Raw genomic sequence first — 21664 nt, 5'->3', positions numbered from 1 at the left:
TTCAATGGTGAAAAAAGTAAGGTTCTACATTTAGGCAAGAAAAACCAAATGCACAGGTACAGTATAGGTCTGTGATGGCGAACCTATGGCACACGTGCCACAGGTGGCACACGTAGCCATATCAGTGGGCATACAAGCTTAGCTCTGGCACATGCCAGCTGATTTTTGGGCCTTCCGGGCCCACCAGAAGTAGGGAAACAGGCTGTTTCCTACCTCTGGAGGGGCTCAGGGGGTGGTGGGGAAGGCCCATTTTTCTTTCTCACCTTTCTAGGAGGGTGAAAACCGCCTCCCCCCCCCGGAGGCCCTCCGGAGGCTGAAAATGGTCCATTTGCCAACTTCCAGTTCCACCATAAGTTGGTAAATGGACAGTTTCTGGCCTCCGGGGGGCCTCTGGGGGGTGGGGAAGGTCATTTTTCCCCTCTCCAGACTCCTAGAAAGGGTCTGGAGCCTGGTGAGAGAGAAAAATGGGCCTACTGAGCTATCACGTGCTAGGAGTGGAGGGAGTGGGGGGGGGGTCAAGACTGCGACCTACACCCCCCCCCAGCACGCGATGGCAAACAGATTAACCATCACTGGCATAGGTGGTACCTCACTCAATAGTAGTAACTGTGAAAGAGATCTTAGGAGTCCTAATGGATAATGATTTAAATATGAGCCAGCAGTGTGCAGCAGCTGCCAAAAAAGCCAACAAAGTTCTAGGCTGCATTAACAGAGGGATAGAATCAAGATTACATGAAGTGTTAATACCACTTTATAATGCCTTGGTAAGGCCACACTTGGAATACTGCATCCAGTTTTGGTCACCACAATGTAAAAAAGATGTTGAGACCAGGGGTGAAATCTAAAATTTTTCCCTACTGGTTCTGTGGGCATTGCTTAATTGGTGGGTGTGGCTTGGTGGTCAGGTGACTGAATGGGCATGGTCAATAATAATAAATAATAAAAATAATAAAGTATACAAAACTTGGGAGGCACCGGTCTACCTCCTTTAAAAACAGAATCCGGTCTACCAATTGCCTTTTACTGACAGGCCCCGGTCTACCTTCTTTAAAAATACTACAGCGCTGATCAGCTGTAGTGCGGCCCTTTGAAGTGCCGTGCCAGTCATTTAAGGCCATTTGCAGCTATATCACCACCGAGTGCTTCAGGGACAGAGAAGAAGAACAGCAAGGCGTGGGCAGTGGGGGGGGAGCCAGGGATTTTTGCTACTGGTTCTCCGAACTACCTGCCCCCATCGCTACCGGATCGCGCGATCCCGTCCAAACCCGGAGCATTTCACCCCTGGTTGAGACTCTAGAAAGAGTGCAGAGAAGAGCAACAAAGATGATTAAGGGACTGGGGGCTAAAATATATAAAGAAACGGTTGCTGGAATTGGGTATGTCTAGTTTAATGAAAAGAAGGACTAGGGGTAACATGATAGCAGTATTCTAATATCTCAGGGGTTGTCACAAAGAAGAGGGAGTCAAGCTATTCTCCAAAACACCTGCAGGCAGGACAAGAAGCAATGGATGGAAACTAATCAGGAAGAGAAGCAACCTAGAACTAAGAAGTAATATCCTGACAGTTATAACAATTAATCAGTGGAAAAACTTGCCTCCAGAAGTTGTGAATTCTCCAACACTGGAAGTTTTTAAGAAGCAACCATTTGTCTGAAATTGTATAGGATTTCCTGCTTGAGTAGGGGGTTGGACTAGAAGACCTCCAAGGTCCCTTGCAACTCTCTACTCTACTCTACTCTACTCTACTCTGCTCTACTCTACTCTACTCTATTTTATTTATTTCCCTGCCACTATTACAGATCACATACTGTCTATGCAGAGGAAAGGGAGGAGTACTGGTAACTGAGACAAGATGCTTCTAACTCAGTGCTGGCGAACCTTTGGCATGTATGCTGGCACGTGAAACCATCCCGTGAAGAATGTGCAGCCTTGCTAGCTCCTCTTCCACATTCCTGTGATCATACGCGCACCGGTCAGCTGGCCGTCGCGCACGTGTGAGTGATGGAACCCGGAAGAGCAGCGTTCCGACACATATGTGCAGGCCGGCACCCAACCTTCTGGATTGATGTTGCACGCATGCGCAAAGGCCAGCTGTTTGTTGGCCGTGCTTCCATGCCGGTATCAGGGTGTTCAGGTGCCAGCTTGCGCATGTGCGATGGTCCTCTGCTTTTCCAGGTATTGGCACTCCCGTGCGCGCGAAGGCCAGTGGGGCCATGCATATCTCACAGGATGGTTTCGCATGCCACTTCCGGCATGCGGGAAAGTTGAAAGTTCGCCATCACGGTTCTAACTAATTGAAAAGTCCAGCAGGCCATCTCAGAGCCAACAAACAACTAATGAGAGAAGTTCATTTTCAGAGTGCAGCATCTGATCCACTTTATTTTATAAGAGAAAGAATTTGTATTGTAGAAGCTCAGAGATAGGGCAGAGATAGGCTCAGAGATAGGGAAAATCTATTTTAGTATCATTTGAAACTCAAAATGAATCTGTTTCCCTCTGCCTCGCTTCCTTCCTTCTTCCCATTATCTCAGCTGGTCCCGCAATTTTATTTGTACAAAACTAATAAGAGGCAGACTAAGTGATCACATAAACAAAACATTTAGAATTACTAGCAAAAAAAAAGGAGATTTGAGAAAAAGGAGGAATTTTTTCAAGCAGCTATCAAAAGATTCTCCAGATATATTCTTTTTCATTTTCTCTTAAAAAAAAAAAGAGGTTGCGCCTGAAATTTTTTTTTATCTCTTCTTGACCCTTTCTTAGCGTTTTGTTTTTCACTATCCAGCAATCATCTTTTCCATTGTTATGGATTGGGGCTGCTTTGAAATTATTGATTCTAGTTTTATTTTTGAAATAAGATGACTGATAGTTATCAGCACTTTCTAAAATTAGTCTTCTTTTATTCTGAAGTATTCTTTCTTAGTAGTTAAGTAATCCTAGTACAGTCCATATGGAGAAAGACAGCCCAATCTCACCTACCATAATTACATGTGTAATTCAGTTTCTTCCATGCAAGATCCTCTGAGACGCAATCCATTTGTCCTTTTGTGCTTCTTATACGCAGAGATTATCAGCACAAGGCACCATTAGCCTAGGTAACAATTCTTATTAATCCACTTAGCAAGAATGTTTACTATTTACCTACTACTGAAGGGTTTTTCTTCCTTGCACAACATGGGGTCAAATATTTAATAAAAATCTCTTCTTTATATTTTTTGTCTTAGAAATATTATGCTAATAATGAAAGAATTGGCTCTAAATGTAATATTTAAATAACATACTTGTCTCTTATCTTTCTCCTTTTTATCTCTGTAAGCATGAACTTGCAACTTATGGACCAAATGCTGCTCTCCTGTGCAAAGGTTTATGATTACGGTGAGTGGACCATATGTCAATGGGATTTGTTCTCTGCAACAATATGGTTGTTGGAAAGATTCTGACTAACAAATGATATGCAATTCAGAACAGACATAAAAGATTGGATGAATCCCTAATTGCATCTATTTAGCAAATAGGAACAATGAATTATGAAAGGTAAATTTGATACAAAACTTATCAAAGTTACTCAGCACAAAATATTCCTCCTTCTTCCTCCAACCTTCCATGTTCACAACCATCTCTACTTATTTTGAGCAGATTGATTCCTTTTATTGCAGCTCCTCAGAATCACATTTATTATTTTCAAAATGCTCCAAAGGAAAAGCATTTTGGGGGTCCCCATAACTTTCTGCTCTTAAAAACTGAATTTCATTTGGACATTTAACATCGAGCAGTGTAAGTACATTTATATACGTAATTTATATACGTAAGAGATTGGAGTTATGAAGGCCACCAACAGCATATCATCACTATTGTCACAGTCACTATTATAATGGACAGAAGAATTTTTAAAAGAAAATTCTTTTAACAGGGGAAAATACAGAAAAATCAATAATATCCTGTGCTTTATATCTCTACTCTGAACTCACTTTTAATAATCAGTCTAATAAATTCTAATTTGCAATTGTAATTTAAATCAGAAAAAAGAACCAAACGATAAATGTCAATATTATTTCTCACTTTAAATCTGTTTCCCTTTGATGCATCAAAGTTTTCCTCTTCAAAAGCAGTCAAAAATTAGAACACCTTATAGGTAGTAAAAATCCTGACCTATAATTATCTAGAAGAGAATTCATAATATTACATTTAAAAGAACGTAAGGATATGCATACTTTAAGGGACTTAAGATGTTATCTGGTTTAAATCCATGAAACTATTCCCAACAAACAATCATCTAGCCCACTGGAAAAAGTTTACCAGCAGTCTATTATTTTTCTAGGAAGACTGTCCCACAGTTTAATAGCAATTACCCTTAGGAAACTTCTCCTGATAGTCAGCCTGAATTTCACGGTTTTTGAGTCCCATCATTCCTATGACAGCTTTCAATAATACTTTTCTCTCCTTTTGGAAGTGGTGGTTTATTTATTTTTTGTCACACAGTATATATAAACATAAGCATGAAATAACTATACAATATATAAGCATATATATAAGCATGAGTATGTAATATTTATATTAATTGGATATAATGAAAGGAAATAATGGGACAGGAAAAGTTGGCACGATTGTGCTCTTATGCACGCCCCTTACAGACCTCTTAGGAATGAGGTGAGATCAATAGTAGACAGTTTTTGGTTGAAGCTTTGGAGATTTTGGGAAGAGACCACAGAGTCTGGTAGTGTATTCCAAGTATTAACGACTCAGTTACTGAAGTCATATTTTCTGCAATCAAGATTGGAGCGGTTAACATTAAGCTTAAATCTGTTGTGCCTCGCTCGCCCCACCCCCACAGCTGGGCCCCTCTCATTTCCTGCTATCTCAGCCAGAGACTGATAGTACAGAAGAATGTCCTGGCATGCCTCCAGCCCTCAGCCCTGGCACCATGCCCGGACAAACTGAACAAACAAACCTCCCTCCGATAGCATGTGTACCTGAAGCCAGCCACGTGCTGGGATTACAACAGCTGGACACGAAACGATGCAATGGATAGATCCACGCTTCCGGAGAATGGAGAGGCGACATCAGCAAAAGGAAGGGAGGGGCAGGACTGGATAAGTGCTGAGTCATGGAGCCACACCCCATGGCCTATATAAAGGATCTGCTTTCTGGCATTCTCTGAGTCAGGCAAAGTCTAATCTGGATTGCTGAAGTCACACCTTGGATTCCTGCCTGCCCTGAGGACTCTGATAGGACTTTGGCAGAGCTGCAGAGGCACGCTTGATACAGACTTCCCCGACCCGGCCGTCAGAGGAGGAGTGGGACACGACAAAATCTATTGTGTGCTCGTGTATTGTTGCAATTGAAGCTGAAGTAGTCTTTGATAGGAAGGACATTGCAATAGATGATTCTGTGTGTTAAACACAGGTCTTGTCGGAGTCGGCGGAGTTCTAAATTTTCTAATCCCAGGATTTCAAGTCTGGTGGCATAAGGTATTTTGTTGTATTCAGAGGAGTGGAGAATTCTTCTTGTAAAATATTTCTGGACACGTTCAATTGTATTGATGTCCGAAATGTGGTATGGGTTCCAGACAGGTGAGCTGTATTCAAGAATTGGTCTAGCAAATGTTTTATATGCTCTGGTTTGTAGTGTAGTGTTTTTGGAGAAGAAGCTATGCAAGATTAGATTTACAACTCTTAAAGCCTTTTTTGCGATGTAGTTGCAGTGGGCTTTGGCACTTAGATCATTTGATATGAAAACTCCAAGGTCTTTAACAGGGTTGGGGTCATCTGTAAGGTAATGTCCATCAAGCTTGTACTTAGTGTTTAGGTTCTTTTTTCCAATATGTAAGACTGAGCATTTGCTGGTTGAGATTTGGAGATTTGGAGTTGCCAAGTTTTAGACCATTCAGACACAAAGTCCAGGTCTTTTTGAAGGGTAGCTGTATTGTTGGTGGTGTTAAATAGTTTGACATCGTCAGCAAAGAGAACACAATTACTTGTAATATGGTCACAGAGATCATTAATGTATAATATGAAGAGTTTTGATCCAAGAACGCTGCCATCAGTTCCAAATCACAAATCACAAGCAACAAATGGCTGGGAGTTGTTATGCATATTGAATAATGAATCATGGGAATGAGTTACAGTAAATAATATTCTAAGAGAAGGATGTCTGTTTGAACAATAGATGGTTGACATGGCTGATAAGGTCATGATAACACAAGAGGCTGAGGTACATCCAAATGAATCAAACATCCTTGAGATCCACAATATACAGAGGGAAGATTGATGCACTGTATGATGATGATGATGATGATGATGATGATGATGATGATGATTTTTAGAAACATCACAAGGTGTATCATATTCTCTTCAACATTTGTTGTGGACCAAAACATATGAAAGAATGATGTTGAGATGCCATGATGTATATATATGGAATTATGGCAATGATTCACTATTCATTACATTTACATGCAGCCCAAACTGGCAATAAATATAATAGCATCTTTTTTTTGAATTAGCAGCCAAATGTCTGGGCAGATTTAATTGCGAGTACTCAACTTGAAGAGAAAGTTGTTCATATACCAGTAGTACCTCAATGGAACACAAGGTCTCTTTGGTAGGAAGATTGTTTATGTGCAAATTGTGCCAGTGGGTTCTTCTTCATTTGCATTGTCTACTGTGGCTTGATGAAACATACAAGCCAAGATGACAAGTTTATGATACATTTCTGCAAGCTGAAATGCCAGACCCATGAAGATCCAAAGCTCTATAAATTGGTATCAAAGCACATGATCCATGTCCTGTATTTCAGCAGAAACTCAGAATGTTGGAAAAATGATACATGCAGTAAGAGGTACCCAAAGACATTTAGTGAGCATAAAATGTGTGGTGATGATTCATATCCAATCTACAGGAAATGGTCTTCAGAAATGGGAGTATTTGAAAGACATTAAGCAGGACAAGAGTCAAACTTTAATTTCTCAATGGGTAGTATTGAAGGTTGTTGTCTTCTCAATGTAAAAAAATATGCTCATTTGTCAAATCTACCAAATATGTCAACTATACCATGAAGGGAAGCATCAGGCAATTTTGCGTTTGAACAGAGAAGATGAAAGATCACAGATTCCTTGACAGGCAGATATATTGGGCCCTGTGAAGCTGTTATATTGATACTTGGATTTCAAATTCATGAGAGGGAATCAGCTGCTGCTTGTCTTCAAGTGTACCTTCCTCAGCAGCATCAAGTATTCTAACCAAGTAATGCTTCTATGCAACAAATAACGATATAGCAAAAACTACTTTGACAGAATTCCTGTATCCTTGCGTGCGCGATCCATTTGCAAAAACACTGTACTATGTGGATAGTCCAAGATTCTACACTTGACAAATAAGAGTTGGAAAAGAAGCAAGATTAGAAAAAGAGTGGAGGAGTTCTCTAGAATTTTTAAAGCCAGCGTTCTTGGTCAAGAGTATATCAATTCTCCACAGTGACAACTTCTATTATTTGAGACTGCTTCTTCATCACATAAAGTGGCCAGTATCTTTTGAATCACTGAAGATGCATAATGGACATAGACATAATACATAATTAGTTAAGATTCTACTTATTTTTCTTGACCATGGAATTCAAGATGCCAGTCTACAGCATTCCAGTTCTATTAGTAGGAGTACCAGAAATATTGTCACTTTGTTTCATAAAGGCATACATACTAAGGCAGATGTAAGTATATTAGGTTATTCATGCATCAAACAACTTTTCAAAAGAAAGCAACTTTCCCAAATATTCTTGTGTTATGAACATTTTGAATGCAAGGGACCTTCCAGAAAAAATGAACAAGGTATCTTGCATATTTCTACTATACTATGCTCTTAGAATTGATCCTAGTAATATGTCTTCCAAAATTAATCCTTCAGCTATTAACAATCTGCTAAATTTATCAAATTTCATTATTGTAGCTTAGATTAGTCTGGCCATCATGACATTCATGCACATTAGCCAACCATTCATAGCTAATATGCATACCATACATATCCCTACACACTATTTGAAATACACTGGAATCTAATACCACTATTGCCTCTGATTTTTATTGTATAAATTCTTGTGAATCCATGAACCTGGCACCATTCAATCTTCTCTCACTGTCTGCATATTGATTAGCATATAAATGAAGTAAAATGAAATTGCTCATGAATAAATACAGCTTTCAAAATGAATTAGCTTCATTCCCAAGCTGGTAACTTTCAATATATTTCCTTAGAAATATATGTAATAGTTTATCAGCAACTGCTAGCTACTATTGGCTTACTTTTTTATGATAGGATCAGTAAATCTGAATACAAAGAATGAATCTAAAGAATTGGTTTAAGCAAAGGAAGGTGCAGTCACATAGTTCCTCTCTTTTACACACTCACACACACACTCTCTCTCTCTCTCACACACACACACAAACACACACACCTAAGAAGAACGTGGCTTCAACATCTAGGTCTGAATCAGTAAGTTATCTGAATGGCTTGAAAATCTGAGCAGACTATTTCTAAAGCCAAAAATCTGCCTTGTGATAATTATGCTTATTTAAAAGAACAAATACTTTATATATACCTTTCCAAAGCACTATGTCCTCAGATATTACAACTAATCAACTGTTAAAGTACAAAAGGGAAAGAAAACCACAAGTTTTTGACTGCATCCTTTTATATAACAATTACAGCAAAGAATAATAGTATTATTTTATAACTTCTCTATGAAATTGGTTCATTTTATCTTCTTTCACAGGTAGGGCAAGGATTCCTCTTTCATTTTTAATGTCTTGCCACTCAAGCAGACTGTGCCAATTCAGGAATGACCTACTACATGCTTAGAGTGAGAGAAACACCTAAGAGAAACAAAGTATAACACTTGCTAGATAAGTTTCCTGTCTACTTCATTCCAATTCCAAAACAGTTTACTGAGACTCCAAGTGACTTGGAAGTAATTTCCTACTAAAATTGTGTGGGGAAAAAAACTTTTAAAAAGTGTGTGTGTGTGTGATGGTGGCAGAAGCTTAAAAAGCCAAGATTAAAAGAAACCCTTTTTGCTAACATCAGAAAAGAATTTACAGAAAAATCAGAATTTTTTAATAATTTTCTTAAGTTAATTATGGAATTAAATCAGAATTTAAATTTAAATTTTACACTATCTATAAACTAGATATATTTTTATAAATTTATCACAATGATTTTATATAGGAAGACAAATAAATATTTCCAGACTATTATAAAGTAGATATTTCATAATATTCTCATTTTTCCCTATATTTATTATGGGGAAAAATCTTGAAATTCTTTTTTTACAACACATTTTTCCAAAACAAAATCTATGTTTAGCAACGCTAATCATTTTTCTAAGATCCATTATGAAGAAATAGTTCAGAAAAACACATGAATGCTTTATGAGATTCTACTGGGAGGAAAGTTTATGTTTACCTGATTTGTTAGACACCCATATAATTGCCTCTGATGAGATGTGGCTTGTATTTCCTACTGCAATTGTTAATGGAATCTGCCACAAGTAGCTGCAAGACAAAGGAGTGGGTTCTAAGAATAAAAATACTGAAATGATTCTTCTCTCTCAACAGCAATCAGGGATTATATCAAAGTTATCAAACATGTTCAATAAGAGAGCAAATATTTTGATTCTAACATGTTACCTTGTTTCTAAAATCAGTTTGTGAATAGCAACAAAGAAGTAAGACAGTAATTCATCTTCCTTTTTTAAAACAAAATGTACTACTATTGAATGATAATTTCTCATAAAATAAAATAAGAAAACAGAAAAGACAATAACTAATACAACAGCCCCTCCCCATAAGAGTAATTTAAGGATAACAGTCTTTGGCAACAGTGTATGTTTTGATTTCAGTAACAATACGCCTTTTTCATAATGCTATCATTAAAAATTTCCTGACAAAATCCCTCTGTAATTACTCTTATATCAGTACAAGTAGTTCTTGACTTACAACAGTTCATTTAGTGACCGTTCAAAGTTACAACTGCACTGAAAGAAGTAGGTTATGATCATTTTTCACAGTTTTGCAGCATCTCCATGACCATGTAATCAAAATTCAGATGCTTGGCAACTGGTTCATATTTATCACCATTGCTGTGTCCCCAGGTCATGTGATCACCTTTTGTGACTGTCTGATAAGCAAAGTCAATGGAAAGCCAGATACACTTAACAACGTGTTACTAACTTATCAACTGCACTGATTCACTTAACAACTGTGGCAAGAAAGGTTGTAAAATGGGGCAAAATTCAATGAATATCTCACTTAACAACTTAACTTTTGGGCTCAATTATGGATGCAAGTCAAAGACTACTTATAATAAAACACTTGATTACAGTTTATAGACATTTTTCACATCGGAAGCATACTGAAGACATCGAAGTGAACAATAAAATATAAACAAAGCAAAACTAAACGGCCCTTTTCCAAAATTGCTGCAATCAAATACATTTTGATATAATTAATAGTTGAACAGATAATGCAGTTTGCACATTTTGATTTTTTACCTAACTGAAATCTTTTGAAAAAAAATTGATGTCCTTTTAAAGTTTATATGACATACTAATTATTTGCAGAGTGAAAGGAGTAACACCATGATGGTGAACAGGTGGCATGCGTAGCCATATTGGTGGGCACGTGAGCCAACTGATTTTCAGGCCTTCTGGGCCCACCTGCAAGAGAGAGACAGGCTGTTTCCTACCTCCGGAGGGCCTGGTGGGGGTGGGGAAGGCCCATTTTTTGCTGTCCTCAGGCTCCAGTGCCTTTCCAGGGAGGACCAAAACGGCCTTCCCCCCCAGGGGCCCTCTGGAGGCCAGAAATGGGCAGTTTGCCAACTTCCGGTCGCACAGGTAGCCCCATTTTTTCACTCTCCTCAGGCTCCAGAGCCTTTCCAGCCATTGCCAGCCTCTGCAGGACCTCCAGGGGGTGGGGAAGGCCATTTTGGTCCTCCCAAGACTTCTATAAAGTAAAGTGACCAGATTTCAGCGATGGCAAAGTGGAACACCATTGACGGGGGCGGAGAGGGGGAGCTGTGCATGCGTGCTGAGTCTTGCCATCTGCCATCTGCCTGAAGGAGGAGGAGCGGCTGCTGCTTCTCCGCTCTTCCAGGCAGGCTCGGCTCTCCTCTCGGCTCTTCTCTTCCTCTCGGGTGAAGTTTTCTCTCCTCCCTCTCGCGCCCCCTTCTCTGCCACTCCCCCTTCTCCGCCTCCTCTTCTTGCGTTGCCGCCTCCCATTTTCAGAATGGGAGTGGGGAAAAAAATTGGGACTTTTTGGAATTGCCGCGGGATGCGGGACAAATTATTAAAAAGCGGGACTGTCCCGCCAAAAGTGGGACGTCTGGTCACTATACTATAAAGGCTCTGAAGCCTGGTGAGAGCAAAAAATGGGCCTACCTGGCTCACCGTGCCAAAAGCAGGGAGGAGTGTGGGGGGTGTCACGTGCTCATATGTTGGGGCGGGGCACATAGAATTATGGGTGTGGGCATGCATGCGACCCCCCCCACTCCCCCTGCTTTTGGCACGTGATGGTAAAAAGATTCACCATCACTGGAGTAACATATGATGGCAGAATTATATGGGAAAAAATTCTAGGTAAAAACCAGTCCTTTTTCTGTTTTTGATAGCCTTTTTAAAGTTTATTTTGTTTACGTTATCAGGTTGCCTATGAAGGACTTTTCCTTGAGGCCGGAATTTATCATTTGCAAAGGGTAATTTTTTTTTTAAAGGCACATGAAATAAAGTCATGGATCACAGGTGGCCTTAGAACTGCAGGTTGCATATATCTTAAGAATCAACAGTAAACAGTAAATCTACATTGGCAGATTATTATGTTTAAGTATTAGGATCAGTCAAAACCAAAGATAGTGTGAATGTAACACTCGAAGAATGGCAAAGTTGGTGTCAGCTGTGCAATATGAATAAAAACACTCCTCCCCCCCTCACACACACACACACAAACTTTCATTGAGAGGCTATGAACCTGCAATGGTTTGGTTTGCAGTGGATACCTAAATGAAAACATTCTTTTAAAAATGTTATATGAAAGACAGCTACTAAATATAGACTGAAAGAAAGAATAATAAAAGTGAAATATGCTGAAAGCTGAATTTTACAGCGTTATGCATGATGACTAGACTACACAGCTGGGCATATGCATGATGCTGATAGTTGGGGTAATTAATTTTAAACTTTCATGTGTATTTGTGTATTATATAAGTTATTTATGAATAGGTTCCACTAACGAGTGAAGAAATAATAAACTTCACCACATTTTGTTTTCAAGTATTCAACATACCAATGAAATTAGTGGCAGCATTTTCTAAAGAATACTGCAGTGTTCTGTAGCAAATTAAATTAGTTCCCTTTACTGTTTCCTCTTCTATTTTTAAAAGATTAACATTTGCATTTAATTCATTATTATAATTGATCAGGACTTTTGCACAAAGCTGTAAGCATATTTCAGCTGCAGAAATAAGCAATTCAGGTAAACTCATATCCTTATATGTGTGAAAGACTTACCATATTTTTCGGACTATAAGACACACCGGAGTATAAGACGCAGCTTAGTTTTTGGGGAGGAAAATAAGAAAAAAGCTGGCTAACGGGTGGATCGGCCTCCTGGAATACCCCCAATCAGCTGTTCCCGGAGGTGAACTTTAGCAACAGGTTTGTTGGCTGTGAGCTCTCTGCCTTGATATTTTTCCCAGGCTCTCAAACTGAGGTTTCAGAGGCTTTTTTCAGCCTCTGAAACCCTTTGTTTCAAAGGCTGCTCAGGACTACATTCAGTGTATAAGATGCACCCAAATTTTTACCCTCTTTTAGGGGTAGGGGTAGGTGCATCTTATACTCTGAAAAATATGGTAATTAATTCAGTTGAGACTGAGGTTATCAAAGCCATCTGTAATTCACCCAGAACTGCATTCCTAAAATGTTTTTGCTGTCAGAATTGTTTTTTCTTTTCAAACTGTTCCTTTCTGTGCTTTTTCATTCCTCTCAGCCTCCTTCTTACCTTTCTTTCAATTTCTATACTTATTAGATAACCCAACCGCACACAAATTTCCATATTTATTATAAAACGACAATAAGCCTACACAAGAATCAATAACATAAAATTTTAGAATATATTGAAAAACAGAATTATAAATATTAAATTTTCCAAGTTTAAAACAATAACAATAACAGTTTATTTTTTATTTAAAATAATATTTTTTTATTATTAAAGCAGTGCACATCAGTAACAGAATTAATTAAAACATTATAAAGCTGCATTAACTTTTATAGGTAAGATTATTTTAAATTAATGTTTCTAAAGATAAATTATATTCACTTGGAACTATAGGACATATGACTCCTCCATTTCTTCCTAAGAGGCCTTCAGGTAAAATGAGATCGTTCCTGGTACATTAGGAATTACTGACCCTGAACTGCCAGCAGAAGAGGCCTCGGCTGAGGAGAGCTTGCAGGGCAGAGGGGAAGAACTGCCTACTGTAGTGAATCCCGGAGAACGCAGAGCAGAGAGGCGGAGATCTGCCAGATTGCTCGCAAAAAGGCCCCAGCCTTTTTATTGGGCTGCACTGGGAGCTATTTAGCACAGCAGGCAGAGGGAGGTGTTGCTGGAAGCAATGTGTGTGGGTTATGGCCAGATGTTTGTGTTTTCAAGACTCTGCAGTTCGTGAGCTAGGTGGATTTAGTTTAAGTTGCCAGGAGGCTTTGTGTTTGTGGACTCTGAACATCTGGTTATCTGTTTGATGGACTACTTGGCCATTGCCTGGAAGTTTAGTCTGGGGCTTATTCATGGCTGGATTCACTTGGAAACGACCCTCTGAATTCCTGTCCTGGGCTGTTCCTGTGAATTCTACTTGTAAACTCTGAAACTCTGACCATTGGACTGACTGACAAACCTAATTGGAGGCTCCAAACCTCAGACTGGATGTTGGCTTCTCTTTTGAAACTACCCAGCAAAGCTTTTATTTCCGAGACTGTTTTGAGTTTGCCATATGTTCTAATCTAGCAGCTGTGGGTAAGCTGAAACCTGAAACAGAATTGCTAGGGGAAAGACAAAATAAAGTTCTCTCTAACCAATACTGACGTGTGGGTGAGTAGGCCAGCACAGGTGGACAGGTATTGTCTTACCAGTTTCTTGCCTATTTTAACTTTCCTAGTCTGTCTTTTATGGTTCTGTTTTTGGTAGGTTTGGCTATTTTTTCTTCTTGTGTGAAGACAGATGCAAAGAATGAATTAAGCAGCTCTGTTTTCTGCTTGCTGCCCATCACTTCTTTGCCATCTTCTCCCATTAGCTGACCAATGGTTTCCTTCACTTTTTTCTTGTTTTTTATATGTTGAAATAAATTTGTTTTATTATTTTTGACATTTGTTGCAAGTCTTAGTTGATTTTGAGTCTTAGTCTTCCTGACTTGATCTTGATCAGGTTTGATTTATATGCTGGTATTCTGCCTTAGTTATGTTCCTCTTTCCATTTTTTATGCTTGTTCTTTTTGTCTTTCAGTTTATCAGATAATTATTTATGCAACCATGTTGATTTCTTCTTTGATTTCTTCTTTTTCTTTTTTCAGTAGTATTGTGCTCAACTGGGCTTTCATAAATGTATTTTTAGAGTTTCCCAAGCTTCTTGAGTTGTTTTCTCCTTTAAGATTTTCATCCATGGAATCCTTCCCAAACTCTAGGTTTGTTGAAATTGGCTCTTTTAAAGTCTAATGCATCAGCTTGATTTTGTCCTATTGCTTGTATCTGCATTATATTGAATTCCAATATGACATACACACTCTCCCCCAAAGTTCCTGCAACTTCAACCCCTCTATCATTTTGTCTCTGTTAATAAGAATTAAGTCCAGTACAGCTGAGCCTCTAATTCCCTCCTCTACTTTTTGGATGACAAGACTGTCTGCTAGGCTTATCAGGAACCTGTTTGATCTGCCACTTGATTCAGAGTTTGTTTCCCAACTGATGTCAGGGTAATTACAGTCCTCCATTACTATTGTGGTGTGTTTTCTATATACATTAATTAATTGATTAGCAAAAAGTTCATCAATTTCTTCTATATGGTTGGATGGCCTGTAGTATACACCCATAGCAATGTCATTCTTTTTTCCTTTTATATTAATCCATATGCACTCAAGGAGGCTTTCATCCTTGGTTTTATGCATTTCTATAGAGGTGTATTCATTTTTTTATATAATGCAACTACGGTATGTCAGTGATTAGACCTTTGCTAGACAAGCTAGCTGATTTGAGCAACTATAAAGATTATTTAGCAATTATAAAAGTGTATTCAGTATGCTGAATAGAAAAGCTGGATTTAAAATAATGCTTCTTCAAAATTTACATAAATTATTTCAAAATATTCCTGTGGAAATGTCAGTTAATGTAATAACCAATTCATTTCGTATGATCCAGAATCAACTTCAACATTAATTGCTATCAAAAAAGAAAAATAATTATTGTTATAGCTGGAAAGTAAGGTATTTTATAAAAAGACTATCTTGGTGTGCATTTACTATAAGTACTGACGCACACATGTAACATCTTATTTTCTGAGATTAATATTATAGAAATTTTCTGTCAGGGCCAACGCTTTGACAGTATTCTCAACATCCATTTTCGATAATTTTTTTAAGAAATTGCTATAAATATGCATTTTTATAATGGGTGAATCAGAAGATTTTCTCACAAGATATGGATGATATAGTTATAAGTAAAGTGGCTTGAAAATATACATTAAAAACACAGGCATATTTACTAAGCATGACATTCACATGGTTATTTGCAGTCCTTATTGTTTACTTCCTTCTAGTCCATCTAAAAATAAATCAGGCTGTTGCATTTAGGTAATACTCTAGTTTCAGGTAATATGTCTGGTTTGTTTCTGCAACCCAACAAGAAAGACACAGACTTCAGAGGATAATTAGAACTGCAGAAAAAACAATTGCTACCAACCTGCCTTCCACTGAGGACCTGTATACTGCACGAGTCAAAAAGAGGGCTGTGAAAATATTTATAGATCTCCCTCACATCCTGGACATAAACTGTTTCAACTCCTACCCTCAAAACAATGCTAAGAGCACTGCACACCAGAAAAACAAGAACAGTTTTTTCCCAAATGCCATCACTCTGCTAAACAAATAATTCCCTCAACACTGTCAAACTATGTACTAAGTCTGCACTACTATTAATCTTCTCACCTTCTCATCGTTCCCATCACCCATCTCCTTCCATTTATGACTGTATGACTGTAACTTTGTTGCTTGTATCATTACGATTTATATTGATATTGTTTCCTGATTGCTTATTTGTAACCTATGACTATCATTAAGTGTTGTACCTTATGATTTTTGATGAACTTATATTTTCTTTTATGTACACTAAGAGCATATGCACCAAGACAAATTCCTTGTGTGTCCAATCACATTTGGCCAATAAAAAATTCTATTCTATTTTATTCTAGTCTTATCTAATCTAGTCTAGTCTAGTCTAGTCTAGTCTAGTCTAGTCTAGTCTCTAATGACAGACAACAAATTATTATAGCGGCATATTTTAGAGTAGGATTATTTCAAGGATCTTCAAAAAGCGATTATTAAAAAAAAAACAGAATTGCTATTCTTACAATACTGTGCATCCCTTTAGGAACCGTACTGAATTTATTAATAATTTACAATCATAATATAATACAACAGAACCAACAAAATAGTATAAAAATAGACAAAGCATTCCATTTTATAGTATGGTGATTTGTCTGGTCAACATGTATATGTCATATAAAAGGATTTCACACTGTCCATTCCATGACATAGTAAATAGTGACGTAAAGGAAAAGGAACCCAATGTAACAGGGAGGCTTTCATTCTATGTGGTCACTCTGCTTAAGTTGCAACATTCACATAGTGTGTACAGGATTTGTTTAGACTTAGACAAATGCTTTCTACATTCTACAAACATTTTGCCAATGGCCAAATATGAATAAATAGTGGCACTGGGTACCTCTGCATACACTAACATCTATTTTCCATAGGTGCCTTTGCTGATTTTGGCAGCACTAATGATATTGAGTCATTAGCTCCTGGGCTCAAAGAGGTAAGAAATTCAATCATGATTTACTACTGATTCTCAATGTTGACTACAAAAACAGTAGAATTAATAAAGGAAAATATTTGTAGCTCAGGGTTGTAGTGAGGGTTCCTGGGTTGCTCTCTGAGCTTGGTGCTCAGAATCGTAGGATTGTGGCATATGATAAACAAGCAAATATTTGTACAAAAGCAAATACTTTTTCATGGTTCAAATACTTTTTTTATGGTGACATCATTACTCCTGAGTGATGGACTGAAATAAGTGACTGATATTTCAGACAGAGAACCTTCAGACAGTTTACTCATGCCCTGGTCACCTCACAACTGGCATATTGCAATGTGTGTATACAGGGTTGCTCTTGAAGATCATCTGAAAGCATAGCTGGTACAAAATGCAGCACTGCAAGCAATAGTAGTAGCATCGTGGTAGGCCCATCTATCACTACTGCTATGTTGGTGGTTGCCAGTTGGCTTCCAGATACAATTCAAGATACTATTACTTATAAAACCCTTTATAGCTGAGGGATCACTGATTTTCTACTATTTCTACCTGGCAGGGGGAATGCCCCAGCCTCCTTCCATTACATGATGTCATTTTATGGGACTAAGGAAGCTTGCCTTCTCTGTTGTGACCCCCATCTTCTGGAACAAGGGTCTCCAACCTTGGCAACTTTAAGTCTGGCGGACTTCAACTCACAGAAAGCAAAGCTGGCTGGGGAATTCTGAAAGTTGAAGTCTGCTAGGCTTAAAGTTGCCAGGGTTGGAGACCCCTGTTCTGGAACAACATCTCCCCAGAGATAGGGACAGTATTTTCCCTCCTAGGGGTTCTAAGTTGTCCTTAAGACCTGGCTTTGGTCTCAGGCTTGAAGTTACTATAATGTGTTGGTAGGACAAACCTGGTTTGTCATGATTGTTTTAATTCAGGATGCCTGTGATGTTGCATGTTTTTAACTGCATTTGTTGTTTGTGTATTTGCAAACTGCCTAGAGTCTGAAGGGTTTCTGGCTACAATACATTTAAATAAATAATATTTGGCTTGTCTTGGCAAATGGAAATCTAATTCTTCTCAACTGTACGCCCTTCCCAGTCACACAGAGAAATACTGCTTTGGTGGTGCTCAAAATACTTGAGCCAAAGAAGCAACATCAGAGAAGAAAGTTTTTCTTAAGTATATGAAGTGTCTGTGAAAGTGGAAACCTTTGAGCATTTAAATACTTATCTTTAGTGTTTTGGTTACAACATTTTATTGCTGACTTAATCTGCTTAATGATTAATGATAATCTGTTTTATTGCTGATGCTTAATCTGAGAAATTACTGGTTTCTTTCTTAAGTCCTCCCTTCTCATTTTTGTTTGCTGGTACCTAATTTCTTTCAAGAAGAACAAGAAAGAATGCTAAAATTACATAATTTTAGACATAAAACATAAAGACATAATTACATAAAGTAATTTTACAAAGAATTTTTTTAGAGCTGAAAATTGAATTTTAAAGAATTCGACAAAACCTCATTTACTATTCAAAAGGTAAGAAGCTCCATCATAAATCAAGTCATAAAAGTTTTATTTTAAAAATAACTGTAAACTTTGGACATCTTAGAGGTCAAATACTTTCCAATAATAAAATTATGATGGTTAGAATTCATAAATCTTCCCTGGGCTGTGGGCCAGGTTGTTGTGATGAGCCTAACTTGATATTGTGATTGTATGTTTCTGAGTCATTCTGAATGCAATATAATGTTTTAAAATACTTTTTATTTATGGGTTTTTTAATTGCTTGATAGCCAACCAGAGTCATGTATTAAATGGATAGGCATACCGGGGTGAAATGCTCCCGGTTTGGACCAGATCACTCAATCCGGTAGCAATGGCAGCGGGTGATTCAGAGAACTGGTAGCAAAACTCCCTGCACATACACCCCCATGCCCAGCTGAGCTGCATGATCATCAGAGGTATTTTTTTACTTTTAAAAGCATTTTTTCTTCGGCCAAAAAATGCTTTTAAAAGTAAAAAAAAAAGCCTCTGATGATTCTGTGGCTCAGCTGGGATTGTCAGAGGAACCTTTTAAAAGTATTTTTTCTCAACCTCTTCAGCCAAAGAGGTTGTAGAAAAAATGCTTTTAAAAGGCTCTTCTGACGATCCCAGCTGAGTTGCCTGATCATCACAGACTTTTCTTTTCTTTCTTTTTTGCCTTTAAAAGAAAAAAAATTGCCTCTGACAATCAGGCAACTCAGCTGGGATCGTCAGAGGAGCATTTTAAAAGCATTTTTTCTACAACCTCTTCAGCCGAAGAGGTTGTAGAAAAAATGCTTTTAAAAGTAAAAAAAAAAGTTGGCTACACTCACTCAGTCACATTAACCCCCAAACCACACCCACAGAACCTGTAGTAACAAATTTTACATTTCACCATTGAGACATAAATATACATTTTTTTAAAATGTTAATAAAATCTGAAATCAAATTCTTGCTCTGGATAGTAGTTAATTCATCTGACTAAAAGATACTACACTGCAGAAAAACTATTACATAAGCAGTAGGTATTTAGATTATTATCTATATATTTGTTCACTAGATTTAATAATTTGCACTCATTAATTATTTAGATTTGTGAATTAGCCCAGAAACTCCTATTTTGGTTGCTATCCTGTGGGCTGTCCTTGTTCCACCCCAGACAATTTGGGCAACATTAACCTGCCTTTTTTTATTCCACAAAACATCCAATAATATCAATGTACACTAGATTGCAAAGGGAGTCAGGACAATGGATCATTATCCCTAGTGTTTCTGTTTATTAATGTAGCAACATCTGTGCTGCCCCAAATTATATATATATTGTTATGACAAAATAAATAAAATAAAAAATAAAAATAAAAATAAATAAAAGAAAAGCTCAGAAAATTATAGGTTTCAAAATCAGTTTGTGCTGAAAGTGTTGCATTTTGGAAACAGGTGCCAAAATTATACCCTATTTAATTTAAATTTGTTCATACCTCCTTCTCTAAGCAATAATGATAGCAGATGAATGTTTTAAAATTATTTTTTCAGTCCTATTCTGTTTCCTATTTTACATTCACCTCTAACATTCTGTATATTTATGAAAATAAAAGGGTAAAACATGGTACATTTCTTTCTAACTGCATTAGATTTCTCTGTTAAATTTAAACCTATGGCCATTGAGAGCTGGGCAGCATAGAAGTTTAATAAATTAGCATTAGGAAAAAAATAATCAGGACTGATATTGAGAATGGCCTTTTAAAATAATGAGAAGATTGGCAGTGATCAATGTAATTGGTTTTTTTTTCACAAAACCACAGTTCATAGCAGGATTAGACCAGTAGTTTGGAGATCTCTTATGTCAATCATTTAACAATATCTACCATCGTCTTTCTTGCATTAAATGGTTCTGTGACTAACCAAATAACAGTGTTAAATAAAACAAATGAAGTAGTATTGCCACTACCATGCTAACAACAACAATATAGCTATCAAAACATATATACTTGTGGAAAGAAATGGAAACAGCTGAGGACAACCTCATTTTGTTTCATTATAAGGGAATTAGTAAGATGGCCAGCAAGTAATGGAATTGTACATGGAAAAACAGCTCACAGAGAGGAAAGTCCTTGCAATAGTGGACTTTGCTTTGGTTTCCTGTTTGTTCTAATCTTGGAAGAATCACATATCTGTTTACATACAGCAATTTTACATCTTGTATGTAAATAGCAATTTCTGAGGCAATTGCATACCTTACTATAGTACAAGCAAGAAAACAATTGCCCCTTCCACTAGTTATTTAGTGCAGTAATTAATAGGTATGCAAACAGGCCTAGCAGAAAGATCAAGATTGATGTAACAGCTACTCTGGTCATCGAAGTATTAAAGGTTCATTAAAGATTAGTTAAAGTAGTGAAAGTCAAATTGCTTTCTCATCCTTATGCAATTCGTAGAATAAGTGGAATGGAAATTAAAGGTTGCAAATTCCTTCTGCCTATTATCTTCCTTCTTTTTCTTCCTTTCCCACTCAAGACCCACTGCCAATATTCTGTATTGTATTGAATGAATGCACTATTGCTGTATTCATACAGCTCTACAATTTTGGCAAAATTATAAAATACAACACAATTTCTCAGAAATTTGAATTCCATGACGCATTAAGTTCCAATGTAAGTAATTAAATATAGATTTAAAAAAGCAATGAGGGAAGTAAACAGATTGAGGCAGTAGCAGATGGGAAGGAAAGTTTTAAGCATACTTTGACCCTGCGGTCTCAGTGCCTCCTCCAGTTGCTATTAATGTACATACAGAGGATGCCAAGATTTAGACAATATAGTTCCATTAATATCTCTAGACTTCCAAGTTTATGTGTACCATATTAATATATATGTTTTCTCATCATTAAGTCACCCTATTTAACAGATTTGGAATTTTTATCAGTTATATACTTCTGCTAAACTAAATGTAATTTTTCTGATTTAATATTTAATTGTTCTTCCTCTGTGAAAGCCCACTTATGTAAAAAAACATAATGATGACTGAACACATTTAAATTATCTATTATTG

General features: G+C 37.4%; 1 protein-coding gene and 1 long non-coding RNA gene across 4 annotated transcripts in view; one reads left to right on the top strand and one right to left on the bottom strand.

The window, feature by feature from the left end:
* TRHDE (thyrotropin releasing hormone degrading enzyme) overlaps positions 1–21664 on the bottom strand; it is a 288715-nt gene that overhangs the window by 35781 nt on the left and 231270 nt on the right. Inside the window, exon 10 of the mRNA XM_058191067.1 lies at positions 9450–9538. Coding sequence (XP_058047050.1) covers positions 9450–9538 — 89 coding nt within the window. The remainder of the gene's footprint in view (positions 1–9449; positions 9539–21664) is intronic.
* Positions 13646–21664, top strand: part of LOC131202261 (uncharacterized) — a 31083-nt gene continuing 23064 nt past the window's right edge. For all 3 annotated transcript variants that reach the window (XR_009156112.1, XR_009156110.1, XR_009156111.1), the window contains exons 1-2: positions 13646–14122; positions 17054–17115. This is a non-coding gene — a long non-coding RNA (uncharacterized LOC131202261). The remainder of the gene's footprint in view (positions 14123–17053; positions 17116–21664) is intronic.

The sequence above is a fragment of the Ahaetulla prasina genome, chromosome 7 (assembly GCF_028640845.1).
Source record: "Ahaetulla prasina isolate Xishuangbanna chromosome 7, ASM2864084v1, whole genome shotgun sequence".
Classification (NCBI taxonomy): Eukaryota; Metazoa; Chordata; class Lepidosauria; order Squamata; family Colubridae; genus Ahaetulla; species Ahaetulla prasina.
The sequence above is the reverse complement of the archived record's forward strand: the minus strand, read 5'-3'. Positions and strand labels throughout refer to the sequence as shown.